At 38.0% G+C, this 27980-nt stretch overlaps 2 protein-coding genes across 2 annotated transcripts; one reads left to right on the forward strand and one right to left on the reverse strand.

The window, feature by feature from the left end:
• Window positions 1-220: 220 nt before the first annotated feature.
• LOC145788293 (uncharacterized) lies at window positions 221-23700 on the forward strand. Its single transcript, XM_082600075.1, has 13 exons — window positions 221-224; window positions 509-663; window positions 906-1008; window positions 1887-2064; window positions 3015-3136; window positions 5062-5352; window positions 5637-5840; window positions 6819-7007; window positions 7426-7595; window positions 8701-8818; window positions 9486-14105; window positions 21259-21434; window positions 22418-23700. Exons 1-13 carry the CDS (start codon window positions 221-223, stop codon window positions 22457-22459), a joined length of 6372 nt encoding a protein of 2123 aa, XP_082456201.1. The 3' UTR covers window positions 22460-23700.
• Window positions 23701-26721: 3021 nt separating this feature from the next.
• Window positions 26722-27898, reverse strand: LOC145788294 (mitochondrial import inner membrane translocase subunit Tim23-like). The gene has a single exon (XM_082600076.1). It carries the CDS (start codon window positions 27896-27898, stop codon window positions 27251-27253), a length of 648 nt encoding a protein of 215 aa, XP_082456202.1. The 3' UTR covers window positions 26722-27250.
• Between the last annotated feature and the right edge of the window lie 82 nt (window positions 27899-27980).

The raw sequence follows: 27980 nt of genomic DNA on the forward strand, positions 1-27980 counted from the left end.
GGCACTCCAATATGAGGTATCCTCCTTGAAGGTTGGTTACTGGGCACTCCAATATGAGGTATCCTCCTCGAAGCTTAGTTACTGGGCACTCCAATACGAGATGATCTTTGAACTGATTTAGAGAGTTGCGTTTTGGACAGTTTGGTTGAGTTGTCATCCCACATCGGTAAACGTTGTCATTTGCTTAGTTTGTTTTGTTCTTTCAACGTGGTTGGATAAAATGAGTAATTACAAGTTCTATTGGCTTGAATCAGTTCAATTTTATTTATTAGATCAGTTTTACTCTTTCGATAGGCAAGACTCCCACCTATCTGATACAAATAAGCTATGCTTTTTTGGATTTCTTTGGGATTTCAAAGTTCGGGATTTTTTTGATTGCCTACAGTACACTTTACTTATTAGTAGATTTAGTGGTCGTGGTTAATTCACCTTTGTTTAAGTGTTCAGCTAACATTGTAAGCACGTTTTTTAAAAACAACTTTTTCAACAATTCATCTTTGATTTGTAGCTCCAGCTTGGGTGACCATCAGCGCAGTGACATCTACGGCATTTGATGTGTCGTTTGACCCGGTTTCTGATGCTGATGAATACAACATCATAGTAACTGCACTACATGACTTTGAGGATACTGCCACATACGCAACAACTGAAACTTCCATACGGGTGAGCATAATTTTGTAGCATTTCTACCATTTGAGAACAGCAAGAAAAAACATCCCAAACTAAAGGCGAATCATTTTTTATTTCATTCAGTAAATAACTATTTTTTTCATTCTGGAAAGTCAAGCAAGTACGATACAGCAATGATTGATTAAATTTCAGCAACACGTTATTTTCTTATATCAGAGCAGATTTAAACAAAAGAAAAAAAAGAAGATAAAATTTAATTTAATTTTTTCTCTTAGATAACAAACAAAAAAAGCAACATCAATTATGACGTAACAGTGACAGCGCTTGATTCGAGCGTGAACAGAAAGTCATCTAGCAGCAGAAGAAGAGCAAGAACTGGTGGGAAATTATATTTTAAACTTTTGTTATGCTAAAAGAAGATCACAGAGTTAACTGGTTTAATCAGATAAACGTTGCAGTTAGTGCTAGAAACGAATTTCGTTATTTTGTTCTTTGGTATTGGAAATGTTCTTTTCCCTCTTATTTTAGTTTTGATAGTTTCTGCTTTTGTAAAAATAATATTGGTATGGTAGTTATTGCCCAACAACAGCTAAAGTCTTTTTGCGATGTAAAAGTTTTTTGATTTTGTATGATGTTTACAATGTCATTTAATTATATATGTAATTACAATTACAAATGTAATTATATATTACCATACTTCATCTTGACTTTTTATGCAATAAACGACACAATCGGTACCGTTTTCAAAGTCTTTGGCATGACTCGTCTTAAAATAGAACCTAGAGTGCTACTGTCGATCCATCAGCATTAGAGCCACATGTGGTGACTACTCGGGTACTGAGCTGGTCACTGGAATAGATCTTCTTCAAGGATCAAGAGGCTCTTCTGTTTATCACCCTTACGCAGTGGCGGCGACAGGCTCGATGTCTGGCCAGGTGTTATAAATAATAAAAACATACATAACCAATTAGAGTGTTCACAACCGCCCTACTTAACCAGTTCAGTGGTCTAGTTATCGCCATTGGCTTTAGTTCTGCTATGTCTGAGTTCGATTTCAGCTAGGGTTTCACCCAAAGACCTTAAAACCAATACCAATTGATTTTTCATAAATCAGTGAGAATAAATCAAGTTATAATGTGCTGACATGGTAAATCTAATAAAAAATTCAAAGTTAGCTCGGTCGCTAAAAGACCTTAGCAGTTACAGAGCGACAATAAATAAACCATAACATTATTATTTCTTTACGCACATTTCAGCTCCTTCTGGGTCAAGTATTCTTCAAGCAATTTCCACTCCAACTTTCATTACAATTTTCCTTGAAGAAACACCAGGAGCAACAGCTTGGCAAGTCGAATACACGAACACCAACACTGGTGACGTGAATTCCATTCGTGTACCTGAAGACACTCCATCAAACACGCGATACGTGGCAATGTGAGATTGTCTTTGCTTCCATTCACTTGTTAGCCTAATCGCCGATAGACCTATATTGGGATTAAATAATAATAATTACGTGTGTTTTTAGGCCATTAGCGCTTTCCTTTGCATCTCTTCCTTAGCCCTTTAATAAGCAGACAGGGTTAGTGCAGCCGAACAGAGAAGCAGCTGACTACAGTATTTGAATCTATTCCTATTGCTGAGTGTTAAGCAGTAACAAGACTCACTACCACTTTTGAAAGGTCATTGTTATAACCCGACAGGGCATCGAACACGTGCCTACCGATTCAGAGGCGGACACATTAACCACTAAGCCGGTTGTAGGAGAAAGAATGTGGCGGATGCTTACAAAAACATAAGAAAATGCGTTATTTGATTACAAAATTTACTCACTTAACTATATTAAATAAATTTATTTATGTGGTAGCTTAACAAAGGCATGAGAGAGTTTTGAGAGAAGGGTGGGACACTTTGACCGCAGCCAGAGCCAAATCTTTACTTGATAAATGAGTATCACCATGCTTCAGTGAAAACTGTTAAATTAATTTAAGTTGGTATATTTTTACACTCACCAATTTTTATATGTAATTGTTTAACTCCAAAGCACCTAATCAACACCCTTAAGCTGCAGTTACCTTATCCATCCATACCAGGTGTCGAACTTGCATCGCTTCATTGAATGACAGCATTTCTTTTGCTCGCTTCCACGCTAGATCCAGGGGCGGATGTAGCAAGTATTCTTGGGAGGGGAGATTTCAACAAAGCAAAATGATGTGTAGGTCCATAATAATCCGACCTTGCCAAAATACTGTAAATAAAGTTACTTTTTGTGTTTAGGGGGAGCGATTGCCCCAATCGCCCTCCCCCTTGGACCGCCACTAACTCGATTATGGCGCTGTTACAAAAACATTGGCAGTGCAATTACTTCTCAGCTTTGGTGATTTCAGAATCCGCTCGCTTGCTCCAAACACACAGTACTCACTGAGGGCGAGAGTAACTCAAATCAATTGCGTCACAAGTTTCACAGAAGCGCAAAGTCCGTATGGAGCCAATTATAACGTATCGACAGGTAAAAATCTGCTGTTTGTTATTAAATGTGAAACAGTGATTAATCAACTTCGGTTTTTGTCATAGCAAACCTTATTCTTTGAACATGCGCAAGCAAGCTAAACTTAGGGACCCACAAAATTAAAAACTGTCGCCTCAACAAAATGTGTGCTTTTTACAACTGCAATGGCTTCATGAATACCTTTTTCACAACACCAATAAAATTTTAAACATTCAATTACTGATTTATATTACAATTTGTGCAGAGAGGTAACTTTTTTCAATCATAAACAGACGAAACTCAGCAGCAACATGGCATTTACAGTAACATTACAGTACAAAAGAAACAAATTAATAGGAAATATTTTAGGCTACACATTCTAGCCCTTGTAAAGCATTTGATAGAAACTAATTCTACATTAAAATAAGAACAGGGACGTAGCCGAAAGGGGCTTGGGAAAGCAATCGCCCCTTCCATAATTTTATCTTGCCCTTCAAATGGGTTTTTAGTATTAGTACGTTTTAAACACATTGTATTACATGTTGGCGGTGGGATGGCGCAACGGATAAGGCGTTGCCTTTCCAATTATGCAAACCTCTGGTTGTTGGAAACAGCTGGTTGTTCCTCTACCTAGAGTGTAATAAACTGGGTGGGCAACTGGGCATAATTGCCGCAGGAAAGGCGGTCGAGAAAAAAAAAACTGGCCACCCTACTCTCCTTAGTGCCGAAGGCTTAGTACAATGAGAACCTTATTTTCTCATACCCAATACTTGAATCAAGCATGGGACCACCTTTATCTTTACCTATTACTGTACATGTTGAATGACGTTTTATAAATGTTTGGCGGCATTCAGTAACTACTGTATATTTTTAAACAAAATGTTTACTTAAAATTGATTTGTTTTAGCAATAGCTGCAGCCAGTGTTTTTTTTAAGGTGTTTTGGGGGACCGAAACGGTTCCCCAAATTTCTTCAGCGGTTTCCCAAAATTTGGACTTGCAACTACAGTAGAAAAGTAATGGTTGTTTCTCGCTATGTCTTAAGCAAATATGGCTATTTTTTGGTATTTAAATGAAACACTTGCAGTCTCTCAAAAACTACTTAGCGGTCACCCAAACCAAACCTTAAAAAAAAACCTGTCTGCAGCCCCAAATCTGGTGAATGCAAAAATAAAAGTAGAAACACACTGGCTGTGTCATTGCTCCGCTGACGTATTGGGCATCATTAATATGCTAATCGTCAGAGCGAACAACGTACAAAATAATTTTTTAAAATTATACTAGAAAAGTGAGAAAACAAAGTGAAAAATCACTATTTCGAGTAGCGAGCAACATATACGAAATCGATTGCTTTATGTCATTATGTGCTGGTTATCATAAAACTTTCGAACAATTCAGTACCGGTAGCGTACAGGCCGGATCACTTGAAACAGACAATATATAGTCGAGAAAAAATTGATCTACGAGGGCATTTTGAACTGTACCGCAATAGGCATGAAGCTGCCCATGAAAACAAAAAAATAATGATACGATTTTGGTTGCATATTTCCTTCATTACGATTATTGCATTATTTTAACAATACGAGTAGATTGCATTGTTTTAACAAAATTTAGATGCAATAATTCTCTGCTGTGGTGAGTTAATAGTAATTTATTTCATTTTTCTAATTTTTATTCTGACCAGTAGCCTATATTTTGCAATCTTCCTTAGCATGTGCGTAGAGAGCTGACTTTTGATATTCCATATTTTTGACAGCTCTCCGGGGTTCTTTAATCCGAGAATTCATGCTGCGTTTAGTCTGGGTAATGTATGTTTTGCATGTTTCTCGGCAGCCGATTGTAGCAAGAATTGACAGCGATAGACACTGTGTTTCACCTTCTTCACAGTATGTTTTGCATGTTAGGTTTACGAAATTCCGTATTGCTTTGCTCATTATTACTTTTCAGAAAAACTTTCTGCATTCGGTCGTGTTGAAGTCGCTGGAAGTTACGATGCAAACGTCGACAGCGATGAGGCTTTAAAAGGAGAAATTGCTGATGAATTGTTATCAGCCTACCAAGCAGTTTCGGAAAACGTTTTCAATGTTTCCGTCGTTGAATTGGAAGAATACCCCGAATCTGGAAATATTCTATGTCATCACGAAATCAAATTAAACAATCAGGAAGTAAATGTTGATGAAGCTGAACTGATGTTGAGCGATTCTGCAAAATATTCCAACTTTCAAGTTCGGTACTTTGGTAAGACATTCTGATCTTCAATAGAAATTTTATGCTTTGTTTTACTTCTTCAACTGTTATGGTGTTACCAATACTGTAGTCTTCAGGGATTTTACAAAGTTGTTACAATATGCTACTTTTTATGTCTTACTTTTTAATTAGTAGCCTATGATAATTTTTATGTCTTACGTTTTAATTAGTAGCCTATGATAATTTTTATGTCTTACGTTTTACTTAGTATGCTACATTTTTATGGCTATAGTTCAAACTTTTATCGAGTTGATTTCACAGATATTTTTGTACAGCATCAAAGAGATTGTCAGGGTACAAGTTTAGTCGTAGATTTATTCTGAACCATGAAGATGAAATCTTCTGCTCTGGTACGAATTTAGCAAAAGATATCCGTGCTTGGACGTTGTACAACAAAGCAGGAAAAACTTCTCGCGCCATCTTAAAGAAAGACCGTAAAACTCCACATTCTATAAATTTGTTTTGGTTTTCTAACTCAGGTTAGTGAATATTGGACAAGTTACTTTAATGCAATCAATGGTAAATCGATCAAGTAGGCTACTTATTTGGGGAGCAATATCAGACTAAGTCCAAAGAAACAAAAGAGTTTGGAAAGAATACAAAATGTAAAAGTTGAAGTCAGGAAATGCAAATATATTTACAGGTGTTTGAAAGTTTGACAACTTTTAATTTGTATTGGCCGTTTCTCGTATTTTAAATCAATCAATCAATCAAGTTTATTTCGGCATAGCTCCACATTCATTTTCAATGTACACATCAGGAGATATAACAAATAGCTTTTTTTATATGGAAACTACACCATGGAGGCACCGAAAAAAACCATGCGGTTATCTAAGTCAAGGTGCCCCCACATGGTATGTTTTACTGGATACAATATATAATTGGATTAATAGTAGAGAAAAAAAACAAAAAAAAAAACAATTAAAGCTCAATTATGATCTTTTTTTTATGAAGGACACTTTGTAGCCTATGTATCAAAGTAATATTTTGTAAACGTTGGGTTGTTAAAAGTTTGGATTAAAACTGAATCTAAGTTGAAAACTAGTTTTTGATAACAGCAGGAAGAGTTCAATATTTTTTTGTCTTGTCTTGACTAGTGTTTATGTTAATTCAAAGCAAGTGGGTACAGTTCGAATAAAAGACCTCGGACACACGACTACCTGTCTGTGTTTGCAAATGAAATTTAGGACAGTGAAATTATATCTGGTTCCTTTTTTCACATTGAGGCTTCAACACCACAAATACCAACTAGCTTTTCAGTACTTTTCAAATAGAAATGAAATTTTAAAAATCAGTCCTAGGTGTCGCATTTCCTGTAAGGTGCAAGGCTGACTTCATCTCATACCTTTATTAATAATACAGGTTAATCCAATTGCTAGCTAAGTAGAGTTGATATATACGGTAACTGTTATATCACTGTAGTATTTCATCACTTTATGATTCATTTTTGTGCGAAGGTGTCGGATATTTTCAGAATAACGTTTTCGCATTCTCTCCAAATGCTATATACGGAATCAAGCAAAATTATTTACTCAAGATTTGCATCTCTAGTGACAGTAACGTCACAATTTACGACAGGCTGTATGGAGCTTTCAATAAAGATACCGTGAGAGAATCAGACAAATACACCATTTTACGTACAACATGTCAGTAATCATTTTTTGCTTAAATCAATGTTAAAAGTAAACAAATGTGGAATTTGATTGTAAACATACACCTAGAAAATCATACCTTTTTTTACATTGACTCAACGTCTGTTGACGTTGTATTTGTATAATGGAGAAAATTTTTCTGTCTGTCTGCAATATGTCGATAGCGTATTTTGGTTATAGGCAAATTCTTCGTAAATAGTTGTTCGTAAAACAATTCTTCGTAAAGCATTTCTACGTCTACATCAAATCTCAATTGCATGCACGAAAAAATGCTTTAGGAAGAATTGTTTTACAAAGAATTAATTTTACAAAGAATTATTTACGAAGAATTGTGTACGAAGAAAACGTCGGACACCCGTATTTTTATGCTTCGGTAATCTGAATGTAATCAAAGACATTTAAATTTCACTAGATCCACCTGTTGTTCCTGACTCGTCTATAGACTATATCTCCTCCATAAACGGAACAGCTGTGACAGTACATCTTCCCTCCGATGCAGTGTCTCGAGCTATTCGGTTTGATTTCTCCGGTGTTGCTGACGTTTTGCAGGAAAAAGATTTGGATAGCTCGTCCCAATACAAGGTGAATGTCGAACACTTTGCCAACCCGAAGTGTGCTGTTCAAAGCAGAAAATCGGTCCATTTTACATTATCCAACGTGGGCAGACCTAAATTCTATTCAAAAAAAAATGCACAAAACTAGGCTTTCGTAAGAAACAATAGTCAATACTCATGGAGTGGTTCTCTGTTTTTGTTTTATTTTAGCTGTTTTTTTTGGGTGTTTTGTGGCCGTGCTAAGTAGGCTACATGATTTTCTATTCAGGCACGTTTTAAACTTTTCAAGGTTTTGCCACCTTTTCTTGTCCATTAACGTGCTGGTAGGTCTATATTATATCGACTATGATTGTATTGCCAATCAACAACTGCCTGCGAACTGTCACAGGTTGCCTCCGTCCAACTCCAACTGACTGCTTGCCTGTCCTTGCAAACATTAAGCCAGCTGCACTACGGCGCCAACGTGCTGTTCTTTCCCTGAGCCGTAAAGCCCTAAACCCCGGCCATCTGCTACACGCAACCACGCTGAGATATCCGCCAAAGCAGCGACTAAAGACAAGAAAGCCATTAGTACGCGCTGCACAAGACCTTCTAGCAGCCTCTGGTGGAAGCCCTAGCAAACAGTGGTGCCACGCGACATGGTGTGAACAATGGTCAAGCAGCACATCCCCACTTCGCCAAGTATTCAGATCCCCGCCCGAAAACCAGCTGGGCCATGGCCTCTCTAGACTTGCCTCATCAAGGCGTAACCGTTTGCTCACTGGTGTTGGACGCTATGGTGCAGACATGTTGCGCTGGGGCTTGGCAGAGAGTGCTGCTTGTGAGTGTGGCGAAATGCAGACAGCAGCCCACATTATCAAGGAATGCCGGCTATACAGACCACCTCATGGTATGGAAGGGCTAGTTTCTATCGATGACGACACCAGGCAGTGGCTAACCAACGGATGCCCTGACATATAGCGACAACACGAGAGAAGAAGATTATTATAGGCCTAGTTAGTAGTAGCTTTTTCGTCCCGGACGCGTTAATGACGAAAAATAAAATGATTGATTGATTGAACATCCAGAATAATTGGTGACCTTTGGTATTAAGATACCATCGAAAGTTATTCTCATAACTGTTATACTTTCAGATTGCCATAAACCACGTGACACCTACTTCTCCATTGCCTTTTTATGTCATAGCAACAGCTAGAAAACACATTGGTGTCACGAGCCCTGCTATTGTGGTGTCAACTATGGTCCAACCAGGTGACTTGTATCATTGGGCTAACATTATTATTACTGTAAATCAATTTAAAGATTACTATCAAGGCTTTTACTTTTTATTTTCTGTTTAGTAGTTTTTATTTCTGACCATCACAGCAAAAGCAATACATGTCAACATAGTAAAGGTCTAAAAAGGTAGAAGTGACAAAACGCAAACGTTTAAAACTTGCTTGAAACTAAACTAAGTTATTAAGTTAAAAAAAACTAGCACAATTGCAACAGAAAAATTTGAAATAAAAAGGAAATCATTGCTATGTTTAGCATAAGTCATTTTCTTAACTGTGAAGGTTTAGAAATGAAACCAAACGGTACAAAGGCATATTATTATTCATGTGTCCTACAATAAATATCCAGCGGTTCAAGCATGCTGGAGTTGCATTTCATTTTTCAATATTGATAAGGCTATGAACTAAAGGATGTTGATCATATAGTTTATTGTCTACTTTAGGGTCAATACAAGACAATTTAATTCCAAACAATAACGGACTAGCTTGAACTGTTTCCAGTGAACTTAGTCTAATGACAAAGCACTAAGGATGGAGATTGTTCTGCTCAAAATTAAGCTTTGATTTCTTTTAATGATAACACAACTACGATGAAGTGAAGGCCATGTTAAATGCACTGACCACGTAGCCTATGCATTCTACAGATATAAACGAATGTGCCAAACACTTGGACAACTGTAATGGCAAGGATTCTGTTTGCACAAACACTGTCGGAACGTATATGTGCACCTGCACAGATGGTTTTGAAGGAAATGGAATTGAATGCACAGACATTGATGAATGCAAAATCGGATCTGATAATTGTGATGGTAATTATGGAAACTGTTCAAACACCATTGGAAGTTTTTATTGTACCTGCACAGATGGTTTTGAAGGAAATGGAATTGAATGCACAGACATTGATGAATGCAAAATCAGATCTGATAAGTGTGATGGTAAATATGGAAACTGTACAAACACCATTGGAAGTTTTTATTGTACCTGCACAGATGGTTTTGAAGGAAATGGAATTGTATGCACAGACATTGATGAATGCAAAATCAGTTTTGATAATTGTGATGATAGTTATGGAAATTGTTCAAACACCATTGGAAGTTTTTATTGTACCTGCACAGATGGTTTTGAAGGAAATGGAATTGAATGCACAGACATTGATGAATGCAAAATTGGATCTGATAATTGTGATAGTAATTATGGAGAATGTACAAACACACTTGGCAGCTTCCATTGCACCTGCACAAATGGTTTTGAAGGAAATGGAATTGAATGCACAGACATTGATGAATGCAAAATCAGATCTGATAATTGTGATGGTAATTATGGAAACTGTTCAAACACCATTGGAAGTTTTTATTGCTCCTGCACAAATGGTTTTGAAGGAAATGGAATTGAATGCACAGACATTGATGAATGCAAAATCAAATCTGATAATTGTGATGGCAATTATGGAAACTGTACAAACAAAATTGGCAGTTTCCATTGCTCCTGCACAAATGGTTTTGAAGGAAATGGAATTGAATGCACAGACATTGATGAATGCAAAATCGGATCTGACAATTGTGATGGCAATTATGGAAACTGTACAAACACAGTTGGTAGTTTTTATTGCTCCTGCAAAGATGGTTTTGAAGGAAATGGAATTGCATGCACAGATATTGATGAATGCACAATCAGATCTGATAATTGTGATGGTAATTATAGAAACTGTACAAACACAGTTGGCAGTTTTTATTGCTCCTGCAAAGATGGTTTAAAAGGAAATGGAATTGTATGCACAGACATTGATGAATGCAAAGTCAGATCTGATAATTGTGATCGTAATTATGGAAACTGTTCAAACACAATTGGTAGTTTTTATTGTACCTGCACAGACGGTTTTGAAGGAAATGGAATTGAATGCACAGACATTGATGAATGCAAAATCAGATCTGATAATTGTGATCGTAATTATGGAAACTGTTCAAACACAATTGGTAGTTTTTATTGTACCTGCAAAGACGGTTTTGAAGGAAATGAAATTGCATGCACAGACATTGATGAATGCAAAATCAGTTCTGATAATTGTGATCGTAATTATGGAAACTGTACAAACACAATTGGCAGTTTTTATTGTACCTGCAAAGACGGTTTTGAAGGAAATGAAATTGCATGCACAGACATTGATGAATGCAAAATCAGTTCTGATAATTGTGATCGTAATTATGGAAACTGTACAAACACAATTGGCAGTTTCTGTTGTCACTGCACAGATGGTTTTGAAGGAGACGGAGTAAGTTGTACAGACATTGATGAATGCAAGATCAGATCTGATAATTGTGATGGTAGTTATAGAAACTGTACAAACACAATTGGCAGTTTCCATTGCTCCTGCACAAATGGTTTTGAAGGAAACGGAATTGTATGCACAGACATTGATGAATGCAAAATCGGATCTGATAATTGTGATGGCAATTATGGAAACTGTTCAAACACCATTGGAAGTTTTTATTGTACCTGCACAGATGGTTTTGAAGGAAATGGAATTGAATGCACAGACATTGATGAATGCAAAATCGGATCTGACAATTGTGATGGCAATTATGGAAACTGTACTAACAAAATTGGCAGTTTCCATTGCTCCTGCACAGATGGTTTTGAAGGAAATGGAATTGCATGCACAGACATTGATGAATGCACAATCAGTTCTGATAATTGTGATGGTAATTATGGAAACTGTTCAAACACAATTGGTAGTTTTTATTGTACCTGCAAAGACGGTTTTGAAGGAAATGAAATTGCATGCACAGACATTGATGAATGCAAAATCAGTTCTGATAATTGTGATCGTAATTATGGAAACTGTACAAACACAATTGGCAGTTTCTGTTGTCACTGCAAAGATGGTTTTGAAGGAGACGGAGTAAGCTGTACAGACATTGATGAATGCAAGATCAGATCTGATAATTGTGATGGTAGTTATGGAAACTGTACAAACACAATTAGCAGTTTCCATTGCTCCTGCACAAATGGTTTTGAAGGAAACGGAATTGTATGCACAGACATTGATGAATGCAAAATCGGATCTGATAATTGTGATGGCAATTATGGAAACTGTTTAAACACCATTGGAAGTTTTTATTGTACCTGCACAGATGGTTTTGAAGGAAATGGAATTGAATGCACAGACATTGATGAATGCAAAATCGGATCTGATAATTGTGATGGCAATTATGGAAACTGTACTAACAAAATTGGCAGTTTCCATTGCTCCTGCACAGATGGTTTTGAAGGAAATGGAATTGCATGCACAGACATTGATGAATGCACAATCAGTTCTGATAATTGTGATGGTAATTATGGAAACTGTACAAACACAGTTGGTAGTTTTTATTGCTCCTGCAAAGACGGTTTTGAAGGAAATGGAATTGTATGCACAGACATTGATGAATGCACAATCAGTTCTGATAATTGTGATGGTAATTATGGAAACTGTACAAACACAGTTGGTAGTTTTTATTGCTCCTGCAAAGATGGTTTTGAAGGAAATGGAATTGTATGCACAGACATTGATGAATGCAAAATCAGATGTGATAATTGTGATGGCAATTATGAAAACTGTTCAAACACAATTGGTAGTTTTTATTGTACCTGCACAGACGGTTTTGAAAGAAATGGAATTGCATGCACAGACATTGATGAATGCAAAATCAGATCTGATAATTGTGATGGTAATTATGGAAACTGTACAAACACAATTGGAAGTTTCTGTTGTCACTGCAAAGATGGTTTTGAAGGAGACGGAGTAAGTTGTACAGACATTGATGAATGCAAGATCAGATCTGATAATTGTGATGGTAGTTATGGAAACTGTACAAACACAATTGGCAGTTTCCATTGCTCCTGCAAAGATGGTTTTGAAAGAAATGGAATTGTATGCACAGACATTGATGAATGCAAAATCGGATCTGATAATTGTGATGGCAATTATGGAAACTGTTCAAACACCATTGGAAGTTTTTATTGTACCTGCACAGATGGTTTTGAAGGAAATGGAATTGAATGCACAGACATTGATGAATGCAAAATCAGATCTGACAATTGTGATGGCAATTATGGAAACTGTACCAACAAAATTGGCAGTTTCCATTGTTCCTGCACAGATGGTTTTGAAGGAAATGGAATTACATGCACAGACATTGATGAATGCACAATCAGTTCTGATAATTGTGATGGTAATAATGGAAACTGTACAAACACAGTTGGTAGTTTTTATTGCTCCTGCAAAGATGGTTTTAAAGGAAATGGACATGTATGCACAGATATTGATGAATGCAAAATCAGATCTGATAATTGTGATGGCAATTATGGAAACTGTTCAAACACAATTGGTAGTTTTTATTGTACCTGCACAGACGGTTTTGAAGGAAATGGAATTGCATGCACAGACATTGATGAATGCAAAATCAGATCTGATAATTGTGATGGTAATTATGGAAACTGTACAAACACAATTGGCAGTTTCTGTTGTCACTGCAAAGATGGTTTTGAAGGAGACGGAGTAAGTTGTACAGACATTGATGAATGCAAGATCAGATCTGATAATTGTGATGATAATTATGGAAACTGTACAAACACAATTAGCAGTTTCCATTGCTCCTGCACAAATGGTTTTGAAGGAAATGGAATTGCATGCACAGATATTGATGAATGCAAAATCAGATCTGATAATTGTGATGGTAATTATGGAAACTGTACAAACACAATTGGGAGTTTCTATTGTCACTGCAAAGATGGTTTTGAAGGAGACGGAGTAAGTTGTACAGATATTGATGAGTGCAGGACGAGATCATTTAATTGTGATAAAAAAGTAGGATTTTGTTCTAACTCACCTGGAAGTTATTTGTGCTCTTGCGAACCAGGATACAATATAAATGGATTTGTCTGTGATGACATTGATGAGTGTAGCCAAAATCCATTCATCTGTGGCTCCACTTCTGAATGCACCAACACCCGAGGCAGCTTCAAATGTTCTTGCTCGCCAGGCTTTGCCGAAAGTGAAAATGAATGCCTCGACGTAGATGAATGCAACCAAACAAATCCCGGTCTTTGCCGTGCAAACGCTGTTTGCATCAATTCTTTTGGAAGCTTCAGTTGTGCTTGCCTACAAGGCTTCTTTGACAATGGCGCAGGATGTGAAGACATCAATGAGTGTCAGAACGATTCTTTGCATAATTGTGATAGTGACACTACCTGTGAAAATACGATTGGAACGTTTTCGTGTGTAGGTAAGTTGCGTTGGTCAAGTAAAGGAAAGGCTGAAAATTTTCGCAGCGCTTATAAGTCAAAAGCTGGCTACTTAGTGTATGGTCCATTTATTTTCCGTATTCATAATAATCTATTTCCTACCAAAATTACTGTGAAATGCTCACCATTGGTTGACAAATAGCTAAATAGAATAAGCGTGTTTGCAGGTCGCTACAGCAGATGAGTTTTTTTAACCAATCAGAAGGCAAGGTTTAAAGCAGCTGAGTGCAGTCATGTGACTCATGCAAATTGGAAAGAAACTTAAGTTTTACCGTGGCAGCGAGGACTAGTGGTTTCAAGGTGAGAAGAGTAGTCATTTCGATGACGTAGGTTCGATTCCCACTTCTGCTATTACTTTTTTTTTCTGTAATCACCTAACAAACTTTAAAGCAAGAATCAACTCGACTAAGTGTTAGAAGAGTCATAGTGACTGCAGTCAGCTGGTTCATAGGAAAATTTTCCCATGTTAAAGTGTCTATCGGTCAAGACACTTCATGATGATGCAGAGCTTGCTGGCCGTAATGCCCTCGGGGCCTCGGTGTTCAGCTGCAGAACCAGTGGTGGCCTTAAGGTTTTGTGGGCCCTGGGCAAGAAGTAATATGAGGGCCCCCTACAGCCCGGTATTGACAAATTAAAGTACGCAAACTCAAATAATAACCATAAATCACAATAATACAAAAAGGAATCAACATGATACAACTACAAACAGCGATGGTAAGCGAAAAAGGTGTATTTCATGCTGTGACATCTTCACATCACTTTGATGCTATGTTGTCCCACCACACCCAGTGGCGTAGCCAGAAAATTTTTTTGTGGAAGGCCAAATATTTGATGAGTTCAACGGAAATACAAAATGTTTGTTTTAAGATACCACCACCTGATGTAGAAGCCTAGACACAAAAACTTATAAGGGTTGATTAGTAGGCAAAGCAAGTTGCTAGCTTTTGCAAATTAATTGTTTTTTTAATTCAGACGAACAGTCCATATCAAAAGAATTATGGAAAAAATGCAAACCAAATTAGGTAGCCTACCGCTACCACATTTCAGAACGCCCAGCACAAACACTTGTAGCTTACATATTACATTGAAAGCGCAGAAAAAAAATCGACTGATGAAAGCCGTTAACGTTTTTGATAAAAACCATCCAAATAGGTTACAGCAAAAGAAAGATGGTTTAAAATCATTCCCTGGCCTTGATATAAAATCGATTTTCTGAGAGATTTAAAAAGTAATTTTAAACATAAGGGCAAAAATAATTTATTACATGATCAGAAAATGACATCGCGATTAAAAATTCTATTCGTCGCCTCCCGCCAGCCATATTCGTAAACTCGTTTGATCTTCTCCTCACTGATCCTTTCGCTATGGCAATGAAGTACACACAAATCTGAAGGGCGATCGGAAGTCATTGTTGAGAGCAGCCAGGTCTTGACCCTCTTTATGCATGAACAAGTCCTTTCACCCTCAATTGCTGTTGCTGGCAAGGCCAGGATAACTTGGTTGGTTTGTTTGGTAAAAGGATGGATAGCAACGTAAAAAATGAAGGGTTGTCACTGAATCGTTCCAGAAGAGAGTTACTCAATGCGTCGATGCATGGGACATAATACCGAACGTTGGAAATACTGGGAAACCGATTCAGTACAGACGTTAGCACGGTAAACTTGCAGCCTACCTCCACTATTCTGGGCATTGTCAGCTCTTGTACTCCCAGTAGCCTACTTCGCATGCTTCTTCTTAGGCCTATATGTTCAGCAAAACGTTCAGGTCGTTACGGTCATGGTCGAGAACGCTCTGTAGACAGAAGAAGAGAAGTAATCAGGCTCTTCACGCAAAGCCGGAATGTGACTTAAAAATACTTCGTTCATTTCATCATCATCATCATCATAATCCATCGTCGGTTTGTTCCCCACTAGTGGGGGTGGCCGATTGTTTCCGCGCAGCAATTGTTTTAATCCCTTTTCTCCATTGAAACAATTGCTGCGCGGAAACAATCGGCCACCCCCACTAGTGGGGAACAAACCGACGATGGATTATGATGATGATGATGATGAAATGTTTTTATTTGCATTTGTTAGTTAATAGCATAATAGTTAATAGTGGTTAATAGCATTTGTTTTTACAAAATTTATTGGTGTCTTTCTGTGTGTCTAAAACACGTTCTGGGGGGTGTTAATTGCCAGATGTCTTGGAAAACGATATAATTTGTACAAATTTTATTTTATTGTCAACAAAATGGTCAACTTCGGAATCCAAACTTTGAAAATTTGGGAGGAGAAATGGCCCCTTTCGCCCTCCTCTGGCTACGCCTATGCCAGTGCCTTTCGAGTCCTACACCATCCGTCTGCAGCACATACACAAAATGAACCTTTACGGTTTTTATTGCGGCAAACTCTTTAATATGAGAAGCATTGTCCAATGTTTTGCCCACGTTGTGCTCAATTGAAACAACAGCTAGTCCAACCAAGCGTTCTTGGCTCATTGTAGAGCGAAGGTAATTTTTTATTAACTTTAGTTTAGAAAATGATCTTTGAAAAAAAATAGGGATGCAAACTATGGTAGACAAGTGTTAACCTACTGCTTTCTGCTGGTGTTTAATGTCAATTTTATTTGTGCATATTTTGGATAAGCGCGGGCCCCATAAATTTGCGGGCCCTGGGCGGTCGCCCAGTTCGCCCACCCCAAAGGCCACCACTGTGCAGGACGATGGGTTGTCGGTACTTTTCGACAGAGGAGCTGCCTCGCCCTGTGCAGGGCGTTTCCCTATCCACTCTGCGCTAAATCCAGGCCTGGTTTGTTCGGGTGTGACAAGCTTCGCTTCGCATATCCTTTTTCTGCCTTTCGGACATGCACAAGTGGGGCCTGGCTCCTTCATCAGAATACGAGTGTGGTACCACTGAACAGACCGTAGACCATGTGGTCCACCACTGCGTAACCCACTGGCCTCTACACGGTGCGCATGGTCTGAAGGTCCCGGACGACAACACTGTTGAGTGGCTGATTATTTCCTGCCCTCCAATCTAGCCTGGATCTGCTCATACGCCGATGGTGAAGACACATCATCTGCTGCAAAGACCTACAGATTATAAATTCGCATACGGTAGGTCTAATGGTGACGAACGAATAAATCCGCTACTCTTGTAAGCAACATCTGTCCAAAACGTCAAGTTTTGAGTTACCGTACAAATATTTGGGGAACTTCATCATCATCATTTTCAGCCTGTGGGAGCCCACTGCAGAGCGTAAGCCTTCCCCTTTTCATGCCAATTTACATGATTATGTGCTAGTTGGTACCAATTGGTTGTATTGCATTGTTTGTCAATGTCGTCCCTCCATCTCACTTTTGCTTTTCCTTTCTTTCTTTTAGTTTCTCGTGGTGTCCATGTTGTTAATTTTTTAGTCCATCTATTGTCCTGATATCTTGCTATATGACCTGCCCAGGACCATTTTAATTTCTTGATTGTGCTTAATATATCTCGTAATTTCGTTTGATTTCTGATCTATTCGGCAGTCTTTTTATCTCGCCATGTTAAACCCATCATGATTCGTTCATGTGCTCTCTGCATAGTTCTTAGTTTAAGTGTTAATTTCTTTGTAAGGTTCCAAGTTTCTGCACCATATGTAGCGGTTGGAAAGATGCATTGATCGTAAACTTGTTTCTTGAGAGAAAGAGGCAGTTTTGACTTAAATATCGAACTTGCTCTTCCGAAGGCTTGCCATCCAAGTGATATTCTTCTTTTGATTTCATCTTCTTTATTGGAGTTGGTTGTAATTTTTTGGCCAAGATATATAGAGTGATCAACTTTTTCGATAGTTACTCCGTTCAAAAGAATATTGTTGCCGATGTCTGCCAGTTTGTTGAACATAACTTTCGTTTTGTTAAAGTTCATATGAAGACCAATCTTTTTGCTTTCTGTATTGAGTTCACTTAGCATTGTTTGTAGTTGTTTAGGTTTCTCAGATATAAGGATGATGTCATCAGCAAAACGTAAATGGCTTATGTATTCACCATCAATTTTGATTCCTTTTTCTTCCCAGTTAAGTTGCTTAAAAATTTCTTCTAAGGCTGCTGTAAAAAGTTTTGGAGATATTGTGTCACCTAGACGTACCCCTTTTTGAATCTGAAATGGTTCAGAGTCTTTGTGCAGCCGAATTATAGATGTATTTTTCGCGTAAATGTTTTTGAGAAGTTGAGTGTATGATTGGCCAATTCCCTGTTTTTCCAATGCTAAAATGACAGCTGATGTTTCAACAGAGTCAAACGCTTTTTTATAATCTATTAATCCAAGGCAGAATGGGATGTTATATTCGTTTGTTTTTTCAATTAATTGGTTGATAGTATGCAAGTGGTCCATGGTTGAAAACCCTTTCCTAAAACCTGCTTGTTCTCTCGGTTGGTAGTAGTCCAAATCTTTAGCAATTCTGTTGGTAATTACTCGGGTAAAAAGTTTGTAAATTGTTGGAAGAAGACTAATCGGACGATAGTTTCCCAAGTCTTTTTGGTCTCCCTTCTTATGAAGACGTATGATGATAGCATTCTTCCAGTTGGAAGGAATTTGTCTTGTTTTAATGCATTCCGTAAACAGATGGGCAAGGGGTGATGAAATTGTTTCTTCTGCATCTTTAAGTAGGTCAGGCGTGATATTATCTTCACCAGGCGCTTTATTTCGTTTCATCTGACTAATTGCATGTTTTATTTCAGAGATATTTACTTCTGGAGTGGTTGCTAAAATTTGAGATTTGTCACTGGAGTTGTCGACCGGCCCTTGACCCTGATTGCTAGCATAGAGATTTTGATAGAATTCTCTTGTTCTTTCTATTATCCGGTTTCTGCATTTCGTAATAGAGCCATCTTGTTCTTTTATTCCAGTCATATGAATTTTTCCCAAGCTGAGCTTCCTTTTGGCAGATTTAAAACCTCGACCTTTCCGGATTGTTTCTTCAACAACATCAGAGTTGTATTTTCTTATGTCTCTTCTTTGTTTTTTACTGATGAGTTTGTCAAGTTCTGCTTTTTCGATTTTGTTCCTTGCTGATATTGGTTGCTTGAGATCTCTACGCTTCTTCATAAGGTTTAAAGTTTCTGTTGACAGTTTTGAACCATTGTTAGGCTTTACTTCTCTATACCCTACTTTTCTGCTGTTTTTGTAAGATTGATAACAATACTGTTATTTAAATCTTTAACTGTATTTCCTGTGTAATTGATTGGTTGGTCTTCCAAGGCTTGAAACTGATTTTTCAAATCCAACTGGAATGACAATTTGTGAAAAGGATCTATTCGTAATGGTTTGTTTTTTGACCGAAATAACTTTCTTCTTTCTTTCTGAATGTCTAATTTGACAATGCTCCTCAGTATTGTATGATCGCTTCCAGTATTTACTTTGTTAAGAGTTTGAACGTTTTGGAAGATTTCAGGTTTGTTGGTAATTATGTAGTCTATTTCATTATGTGTTTCATGATTTGGGCTTCTCCATGTCCATTTTTGGTGTGGTTTCTTTTGGAACATGGTATTTGTGATGCTGAACTTGTTGCTCAAACAGAAATTGATTAAGTTTTCTCCACGTTCATTTCTTGTTCCGTATGGAAATTTTCCAAAGCAACTTTCTTTTCCTGTACCAATCTTTGCGTTAAAATCTCCCATGATTACGTTAAATTGAGTTTTTTGACAGTCTAGAGTTTTTTGCTAATCATCATAAAAAGCCTCAATCTCCTCCTGAGAGCTAAGGGTTGTTGGGGCATATACTTGGATAATCCTAAGATCATACCGTTTCGAAATTTTTATAGTTACATTGGCTACCCTGTCCGACTCGCCATGAAATTCTTTTACATTATTGACCAGATTTTTGTGGATAAGAAATCCTACACCACTCTGCTTAACGTTTTCTCTTCCTTTGTGATAGAGCAGATGGCCATCCTTGACCAGATTTTTGTGGATAAGAAATCCTACACCACTCTGCTTAACGTTTTCTCTTCCTTTGTGATAGAGCAGATGGCCATCCTTGATATTCATTAGTTTTTCTCCTTTTCTTCTGACTTCACAAAGACCAATCACATGCCACTTGATAGTTTTTATTTCTTCCATTAGGCTGGTAAGATGAACCTCTTCTGACAAAGTTCTAACATTGTAAGTTGCGATGAAAAGTTTTTTGTTGTTTGATGTACCAGATGTTTGATTTGTTTGTGCACAGTAGTCATCTTTGCACACAGCACCCCTGTTCACTGCAGGTACTGAGGATGGACCTCTTTCCGTTGATCCACCGGGAACGGGTATTCTTGTTTGTACGCAGTAGTCATCTTTGCACACAGTAACCCTGCGTACTGCAGGTACTGAGGATGGACCTCTTTTCGTTAATCCACCGGGAACGGGAGGTGATATCTTTATTGGCATATTTTCATTGGGGAGTGTTGGGCCATGGCCTTCCATGCTGGCCCAGTGCAGGTTGGAAGGTGGGAGGGTGATGTTAGTCTGACTACTCGCCAAGAACCTCTCTGATTTCGTTGGACATGTTCAGTACAGCTTCTTGGGTCTTTGTAGTACACAAGCTTCAACACCGCGACAAGGTCTCACCCAAAGTTGAAGGAGAACTTAGAATACCGTAATTAATTAATTACATCTTATAATACCGTAATAAGACTAAATTAGGCTACATCTTTTGATTGTTTAGGCCCTGTTACCCTGTAGTAGTGTAGTAGATGTTTCGTAATATTGCTTTCCAATTGACAGGATAAAGTGCAGTAGGCAGAGATAATAGTTTTAGCAATAAGCTATCTGCTATTAGTTGTTCACTTGTTTATTTGGATAAGCGCCCGACCATCTAACAAAAATAGCAACATCCAATTGCGCAGCGCTTTTTAAGGACAACTCCCCTACTTTCAGCAGCACCAATCAGAAAGAATAATTCACAATCGACGTCATTTCAAGCCGAAATTTTCTCTGCCAATCTCGATAACCAGGCCTACTCCAGTGGTTCAGGGTTTTACACAAGTAAACCAAACTGGTAAAATTAAACTACCGGTACCAAAACTTCTCAGTCTAAGGATAAAGTTTTTTTTATAACCAAGCAGTAGCCTATCTGAAACAGCTTAGCCTACTTGTTAGTTGTTACTGTTAGAGTCAAAGATTTGTGTTTTATGCAGACAAAGTTAAGTGGATGATGCCTGCTTCTATTGCTGGTGGCTTTGCTATCTTGCTTGTTGTTTTATTTGCTTTATGGTCTGCAAAGAAAAAGAAACGGCTAGAAACAGTCGACAATGCAAAGATAGATCGTCAACAACTCGACACCGAGATCGGTAGCTACACGAGAACTAATCAGGTAACAGTTGTAAAATACTTGAGTGGATTTGGCTGGTGGATCAATATCTTTATGCTCATAAATTGCAAGTTTGTTTTGTTTGTCTTATTCCGGCTTACGCCCGGTGATTGAAGATTTAGATTAAGTGGACTGGAAGGCAAGGAAGCCAATTTTCGTGACCACCTTCAGACATGCCTTTAAGTGTCTTGCCAAAGACACAGCGCCCTTTCAAACGTCGTTCCGGAGCTCTCACCACTCGGCAATGAAACCGACCCAATGTAATAATAATACAATCATACTTTATTTTGCTCCCATTACGACAACATAGCCATGATAGCCTACAGTAGGCTACACTGCGATTACAGATGCTGTACAACAGACAGCAGCCAAGAGACACATTAGTCTTCGAGTTAGTTGCTCTCTTATTTTGGCATGCCATTAAGTGTCTTTGTAGAGACACAGTCGCGTGTTCTAGAGCGGTGTCAAACCCGCGTCCTCTGGAACATCGCGCAGACGTTCTCACCACTTTGCCGACAAGTAGTGTAGGTGGTCTGCTTTAGGCTAACCCGCTTGTGATAACGCAATGCAAAATTGAAAGGATCTAACTTTTTATTCACTACAACAGTATTATGTATGCTTATTTATGTAGCCTTACCTTACGTGATGCTGTTTTTGTTTCAGACTTTGTGTGATGGTTGTTTTGAATTCTATGGACTTTGTGTCTGATGCAAATAGATAATCTAATCAATAGGCCTACCGGAAAACACGATATCTTGCCCTTTTTAATCTTAGGTTACCAGCATCTATCTTCACAAAAGTGATGCAAAGTGAGTTCGTGTCAGTGGTTCAAAAAAATCGACGGGACTGTGAGCAGCTTCACAGATATGCGCATGTGATCGCTCAAAATTTAGACAAATGAAAAATAGAATTCTGGCTATTTTAGGCAAAAATTGCCATAGTGACTACACAGTCCTTGATAACAATATTATAACTTCTATTAACAGAAAGAAAGTCCTGAAGTTTACAAGCAAGAAACGAGCATCTAATTTCAGCAACAGAATAAAAAAAAGAAAACAAAGTTTTTCGTCGCGAGTTGAACGAAGTAGGCTACCGTACATCTCGACTTACAAGACTACTGTACCATTTCAATCTTGTCGGATGCTTCCATTCTACGTCGTTGCAGCTCGTTACGTCTGAAGTTTTTTCTTGCTTGTGGTTCAAATATGGTCAGTCAAGAGCAAAATACAGATTAGAGTAGGCCTACAGCTACCAAAAGACAATTTAATGGTAGTGAGTAGGTCAGTTTTAAATTGAATAAAAAAAAAACTAACTCTGTTCCTCGTCTCCTTTCACTGCCGGATTTTCCATTTAGGCTACCCTTTTTGGTATTACTGAAATTACATGGCATACGTTGAAGTATTTCTGTTTACATTTTGTAAACAATCTCCCAAAAGAGAACTTTGTTTTTGTTCGTGACACAACTGTATGTATACGTTATGGGTTCACAAACGAAACAGTTAGATCAGGGCCGGATTTACTGATGGGGGGCCCGGGGCACTTTTAGATCGGCGGGGCTTCCCTGCAAAAAAAATTTTTGCGCCTATGGCGCAAAAACCTACCTCTGCGTCTACAGTAGCATCAATCTAGCACTGCACAGCATTTTGCAGAAATTTCAAAGGCTGAAAGGAAGAAAAAAATAACACAAAATCACATTTTGTCCACGTATGGGGGCCCGGGGCACTTGCCCCTTTTGCCCCCCTAAATCCGGGTCTGAGTTAGATTACGCCCAAGCCTAAAAGTGCAGCTTTGTAGGCTTAGGCGTAATCAGGTGGGGCTATCGCAAAGGGGCAACCACTCCACAAAGTATTTCAAAGGAAAAGTTTCACTTTTGATTTAAGCCGAAATTACTTTAAGGTATTTATCCATCTTACGGTATTTTTTTAATGTTATGATGAAGGACCCTCTCTGAGTGCTTCGTTGCCGGACTCACTGACATGTTCAAAGATAGCCTACTTATTTCCACCTCCAACTACTTGTGCTGGCGACGTCCCTGACTATCTATCCCATTAAAACAAGTTTGTAGGGGGGCGAAGGGAGCAATCGCCCCCTTCGAAATGTTTTTATATTTTATGCGACTGACTTCTAGGCCTAAGGTATTGAAAAGCTGTAGAAAAGTTTATTAAAAGAATATGTATTTTTGATCAAATTTATACGGCATTTAGCCATGTCTATTGTGACACTTTCGACCAACAGTAGTCAAAGGCAATTTTGTTGTTTAACATTTTGTTCACCGGTAGCCTACTGCAATATCGAATGTTTGTTTCTACGTAGGCTACTGCGTTGACCTAAAATCTAATGAGCATCAGATAGAAGTAGGCCATTGCTGTGTTGTATTTTGTACAAAAGATAGGCCTATTTATTAGCAAAATAAAGTCTACCATTAATCCAATCATTATAGCCTAAATAACGAAGGAGGATTTTGTCTCTTTCAGTTGCTTGCAATGGCAAGTGAAATACGGTAAGTTAGGTAGATGCATCTGTTTTATTGATTCAGTATACGCAGTATAATCAGTCAGTATATGCATCAGTAGGCTACAAAGTGGACCAAGAAGATGAGCCTTACAAAGCAATTGATTAGGCTTAAATGCTTTACAAACACAGGAAAACTACATTTTAAACTCAAGCACGTGTTAATTTCCCAATAAAATTTTTTCAACTTTTCAATTTAGGCTATAGCCTATCCAGGATGCCCTGTTAGGGTTCAAATTACTAGAGTTAAGGCTAAAGTTGAAGTAGCCTGTACTGTATACACAAGCATTAGATTTTGTGCTACGGCTAGGTGTAAGATAACGAGTAAGCTTTTTTGAGGAGCAGTAAAACGGCTGCGGTACTATACGTGCATGCAGTAGCAGGTTAAGGATGTGTCACACTCACAGGTTGAACGATGCTAGCGCCATCTGCTGTATGTGCATGTGCGCTTACTATGACCACTGCGTAATACATATTGCACAAGTTTGCTGATGTAAGCGCAGGACCCTAGTTTTATGAAACCAATAGTTAGTAATGTAAGAATTAATACCTTCAGAAATTAAGACGTTAATTCAGTAATAGTCTAGGAGTGGTGGTCACATACTTCGCTGAATGAAAGATAAAGGATTTCGTTTACTCCACCTTTGGCACTAACGAGAGTAGGATGGCCAGTTCCTTTCTCTAGGCCACCTTTTTCACATAACTTATTACACCTTGGGTAAAGGTGGGCGGTGTTCGCCGTAGCTTGTTTTTTATTATGCGAAAAATAAATACAGTACGGTACTTAAAAATGCGCATTCTCAGAGTATGTTTAGCCTAAACCTAAACCAACAGAAAAGCTGTGTCAAATGATGCTGTAACAAAAACTGAAAAGTTTATTTCAGTTGCATGAAACCAAAACAGCTGTAAGAATAAATAAGGTGGGCATAGTCTAATCTCATTTCTTCTATATTTCGTAGACCTACTGTTTGTAACTTTGTATTGATAACGCAACAATGCATCAGATAATCAAGTCTGGATATCAGGGACAGGGGCGCCGGAAGCGGGGGGGCAGATGCCCCCTCTGCCCTCAATTTTTCTGCAGGTGGAGGGGCAGGGGGGGCAATGGTGCCCTTTTAAAGTCATGTAAGCTACTGCACATTTTGCAATATAACAATTTCTGCTATTCGCTTTTAGCCTAATTATAATCTTTCATTTTGCCTTAAAATAATATTTACGTCACAGAATTTTGCAACACAGGTAACAGGCCTTAAAACTCGTTTTTTTTCGGCAGCCATCGTGGCCTACCGGGAGCTTCTTCTCGGCGGCTAAATCTGCGTGCTTGAAGGCTAAAATACAAAATAAAAATAACGATAGCACAAGTAAATAAAATTAAACTTGCAACAATGCCAAAATGATCACTTAGCGTTGTTGAAGTCTGGGCCTGGGCGACGTCCTACAATAGAATCGTTGCACCACGCAGGAGGGGGGGGGGGTCAAAAATTCGGAAAAAAAGCGCTACGTAATATTTGAACGTTCCCTAACTGCTTTATCGAGATTGTAATCCAGTACAGCGGGACCATCTAACGACACTCGCACGAGTGTCTCCAATGTGGCTGATTTTAAAGAAGTTCGCCACTCCCCTAGAATTCTTTTTAGCAACGAAAAACAACGTTCGACATGACGGCAAGGTAATAAAATAAGTATTTTAATGATGTGAAGGACATTACCGGTACAAAAAGAAGCATAATTTTTGCAAAATCTGATCAAAAAATGTTTTTCCTTCGGATGTCAACTAACCTAGTTCTCCTTTTTAACAACGATTCAATGTCCGACAACATCGAATCGACATAAAAACGACAATATTGCCAGCCGATGTAAATTAGCACTTCGGATTAAGACTTTGCTAAAATAAACGTCGAGAATTACAAACAAGACTTACAGCGCTGGTGATCGCAGATGGATATATTCCATCAATAAACAATATTCCCGCACAATGCAACAGTGGCGATTATGACGCGCTGACCTAACTTTGTGTCACTCTTTGACACTAGATATTTTCGACAGTTAATCCACGATCATTCTATTGCGAAATTAAATAATTGGCTAGAAGAGACCGGCGGCCAAACTTGGCCGATAGAGGAGGTAGCACCGGCAGTCATTCAAGCACTACTTAGCGGCCATGGCCACATGCTGCTTTAAGGCTTGACAGTAGGTTACATCATTATAACATGGCATGATGTCCTTCTTTGTATACCGGACACTTGTAGGCTATCATTACTCAATACATAGTGAGCTGATAGATTAGCATTATCGCTATATCTTATATTAAAACTTGAAAAAAAATTGGCCCTTTAGTAAACAAAAGTGCCCTTTTTTCGTAATCTTGCCTCCCCAGTCAAAAATCGTTCCGGCGCCCCTGATAAGCAGAAAAATAAGCTGTTTACAAAATGTAAACAGAAATACGTCAACGTAACTTTTTTAGATAAAGTGAAAATTTAAATGTCAATGTTGGCAAAACAACGGTGTTTAAAAGATTTACAAAAAAGGGTTTAAAAATGTATTGCTGAAATCACAACCAGTTTCAAAAGGAGTAGAACAAGACCAAACAAGTAATTCGTGAACATCTATCAGTGCAAATGTATAATGTTTTTCTCTAGTTGTGTGGTAATATTAGATCAAATTAGATAGAGATTTCATCAGCCAGTTAGGTAAGCCATTAGCATATGAACCCCCAATAGACTTAAAACAAAATTTGTTAATTTTTGAACAAATTTTGTTTTAAGTCGATTAAGGGTTCATATGCTAAATAATGACTTATCTAACTGGCTGATGAAATCTCTATCTAATTTGGCTGTTTAACTCCAATAATTATTCAATAATAATTAGTTTACCGTACTTCCAATAACAATTACCGGTACTGTATATATATAATAATAGAGAAACAATATTAGAAACTAATACCTTTCAGAAGTTCAAACAATGACACACAAAATTCAATATTTAATCTTAAATTAATTTTGTAAGTCTGTGAAAACATTGTGATGATGATGATAGGCAAAGCCAATTTTCATTAGCAGGAGTTTTGAAAAATCAAGCAATGACAATTTAAAAACAACAACAAAATTAGAAACAAGTCAATCAAAATTAATCGACTCTCAAAGCTTTCAGGTATCATGAAAGCGGCAGCACAGTTGACAGGTCAGCCGTGGTAAATTATCTCCGCCAAGTTGGCCGCGTCACAATGTTGAGTGATCCTTGACAAATTTAAAACAATGTATGCTGAAAAGTCACAGCACGAAGTGTGACACGCAACTTGCACCCAAAATTTAGTCTCGACTAGTTATATTACGAATATAATTAGAAGCTTGATTCTTATACAAACAAAGCAATCCACCTGCTGCCAAGCCAACACCAGCACAGAAGACAAATCGTCCAATGGGTGGAAGGCGCATAAAGTTTCTTTTTAAGAGACCAAATTTTTTAATTTCTTCTACAGGTAATCCACCATGCTTTTTTACATTTAACACTCCGGGAAGAGAATAAAGAGCCCCAGCAGCAGCTCCTCCTACGACTGTGTTTATTTCATCTTCTTCTCCTCTGAGTTTTTCACATATGATGGAGCAGGAGTAATATAAGACAGCAATAGAACCAAATTTTGATGCAATCCTGCCACCATTTTTTAACACAGCGCTTGTAGTCTGCATTCTTTCCGACTTTCCTTTGAGCAACTGTAACCCAGTGTACCTCATACTTCCTATGCCTCCAATTGTGGCTCCCAGCACAGTCGCAGAACCAACCATTGAAAACATAACTTGGACTCTCGATCTCACTGGAGAAGCATCTTCAAGAAGGATATAGTCATCTGCTCCATGTAAATAGCTAGGATCTATGTTTAAATAAGGTGTCTGAAGCAATGAGGAATGACTGTTTGAGTTACTTCCAGAATTAGAATCATTGTTTGACATTCCAAACATGTTTATTTAGATATTGTCAGCAGCTGTGCCTGCAAAAAGTCATATTTGAACACAGTTAGTAGAAAGTAGGACATGAACAACT

Source organism: Aplidium turbinatum, chromosome 2, assembly GCF_918807975.1.
Source record: "Aplidium turbinatum chromosome 2, kaAplTurb1.1, whole genome shotgun sequence".
Lineage (NCBI taxonomy): Eukaryota > Metazoa > Chordata > Ascidiacea > Aplousobranchia > Polyclinidae > Aplidium > Aplidium turbinatum.

Excerpts from the sequence above, each read along its gene's own strand:
- LOC145788293 (XM_082600075.1), top strand. Across the intron at positions 1,009-1,886 it reads CAGAAGAAGAGCAAGAACTG|CTCCTTCTGGGTCAAGTATT; the intron begins GTGGGAAATTAT and ends CGCACATTTCAG. Across the intron at positions 21,435-22,417 it reads GCTACACGAGAACTAATCAG|AAAGAAAGTCCTGAAGTTTA; the intron begins GTAACAGTTGTA and ends TTCTATTAACAG.
- LOC145788294 (XM_082600076.1), bottom strand. The coding sequence starts at position 27,898 with ATGTTTGGAATGTCAAACAATGATTCTAATTCTGGAAGTAACTCAAAC.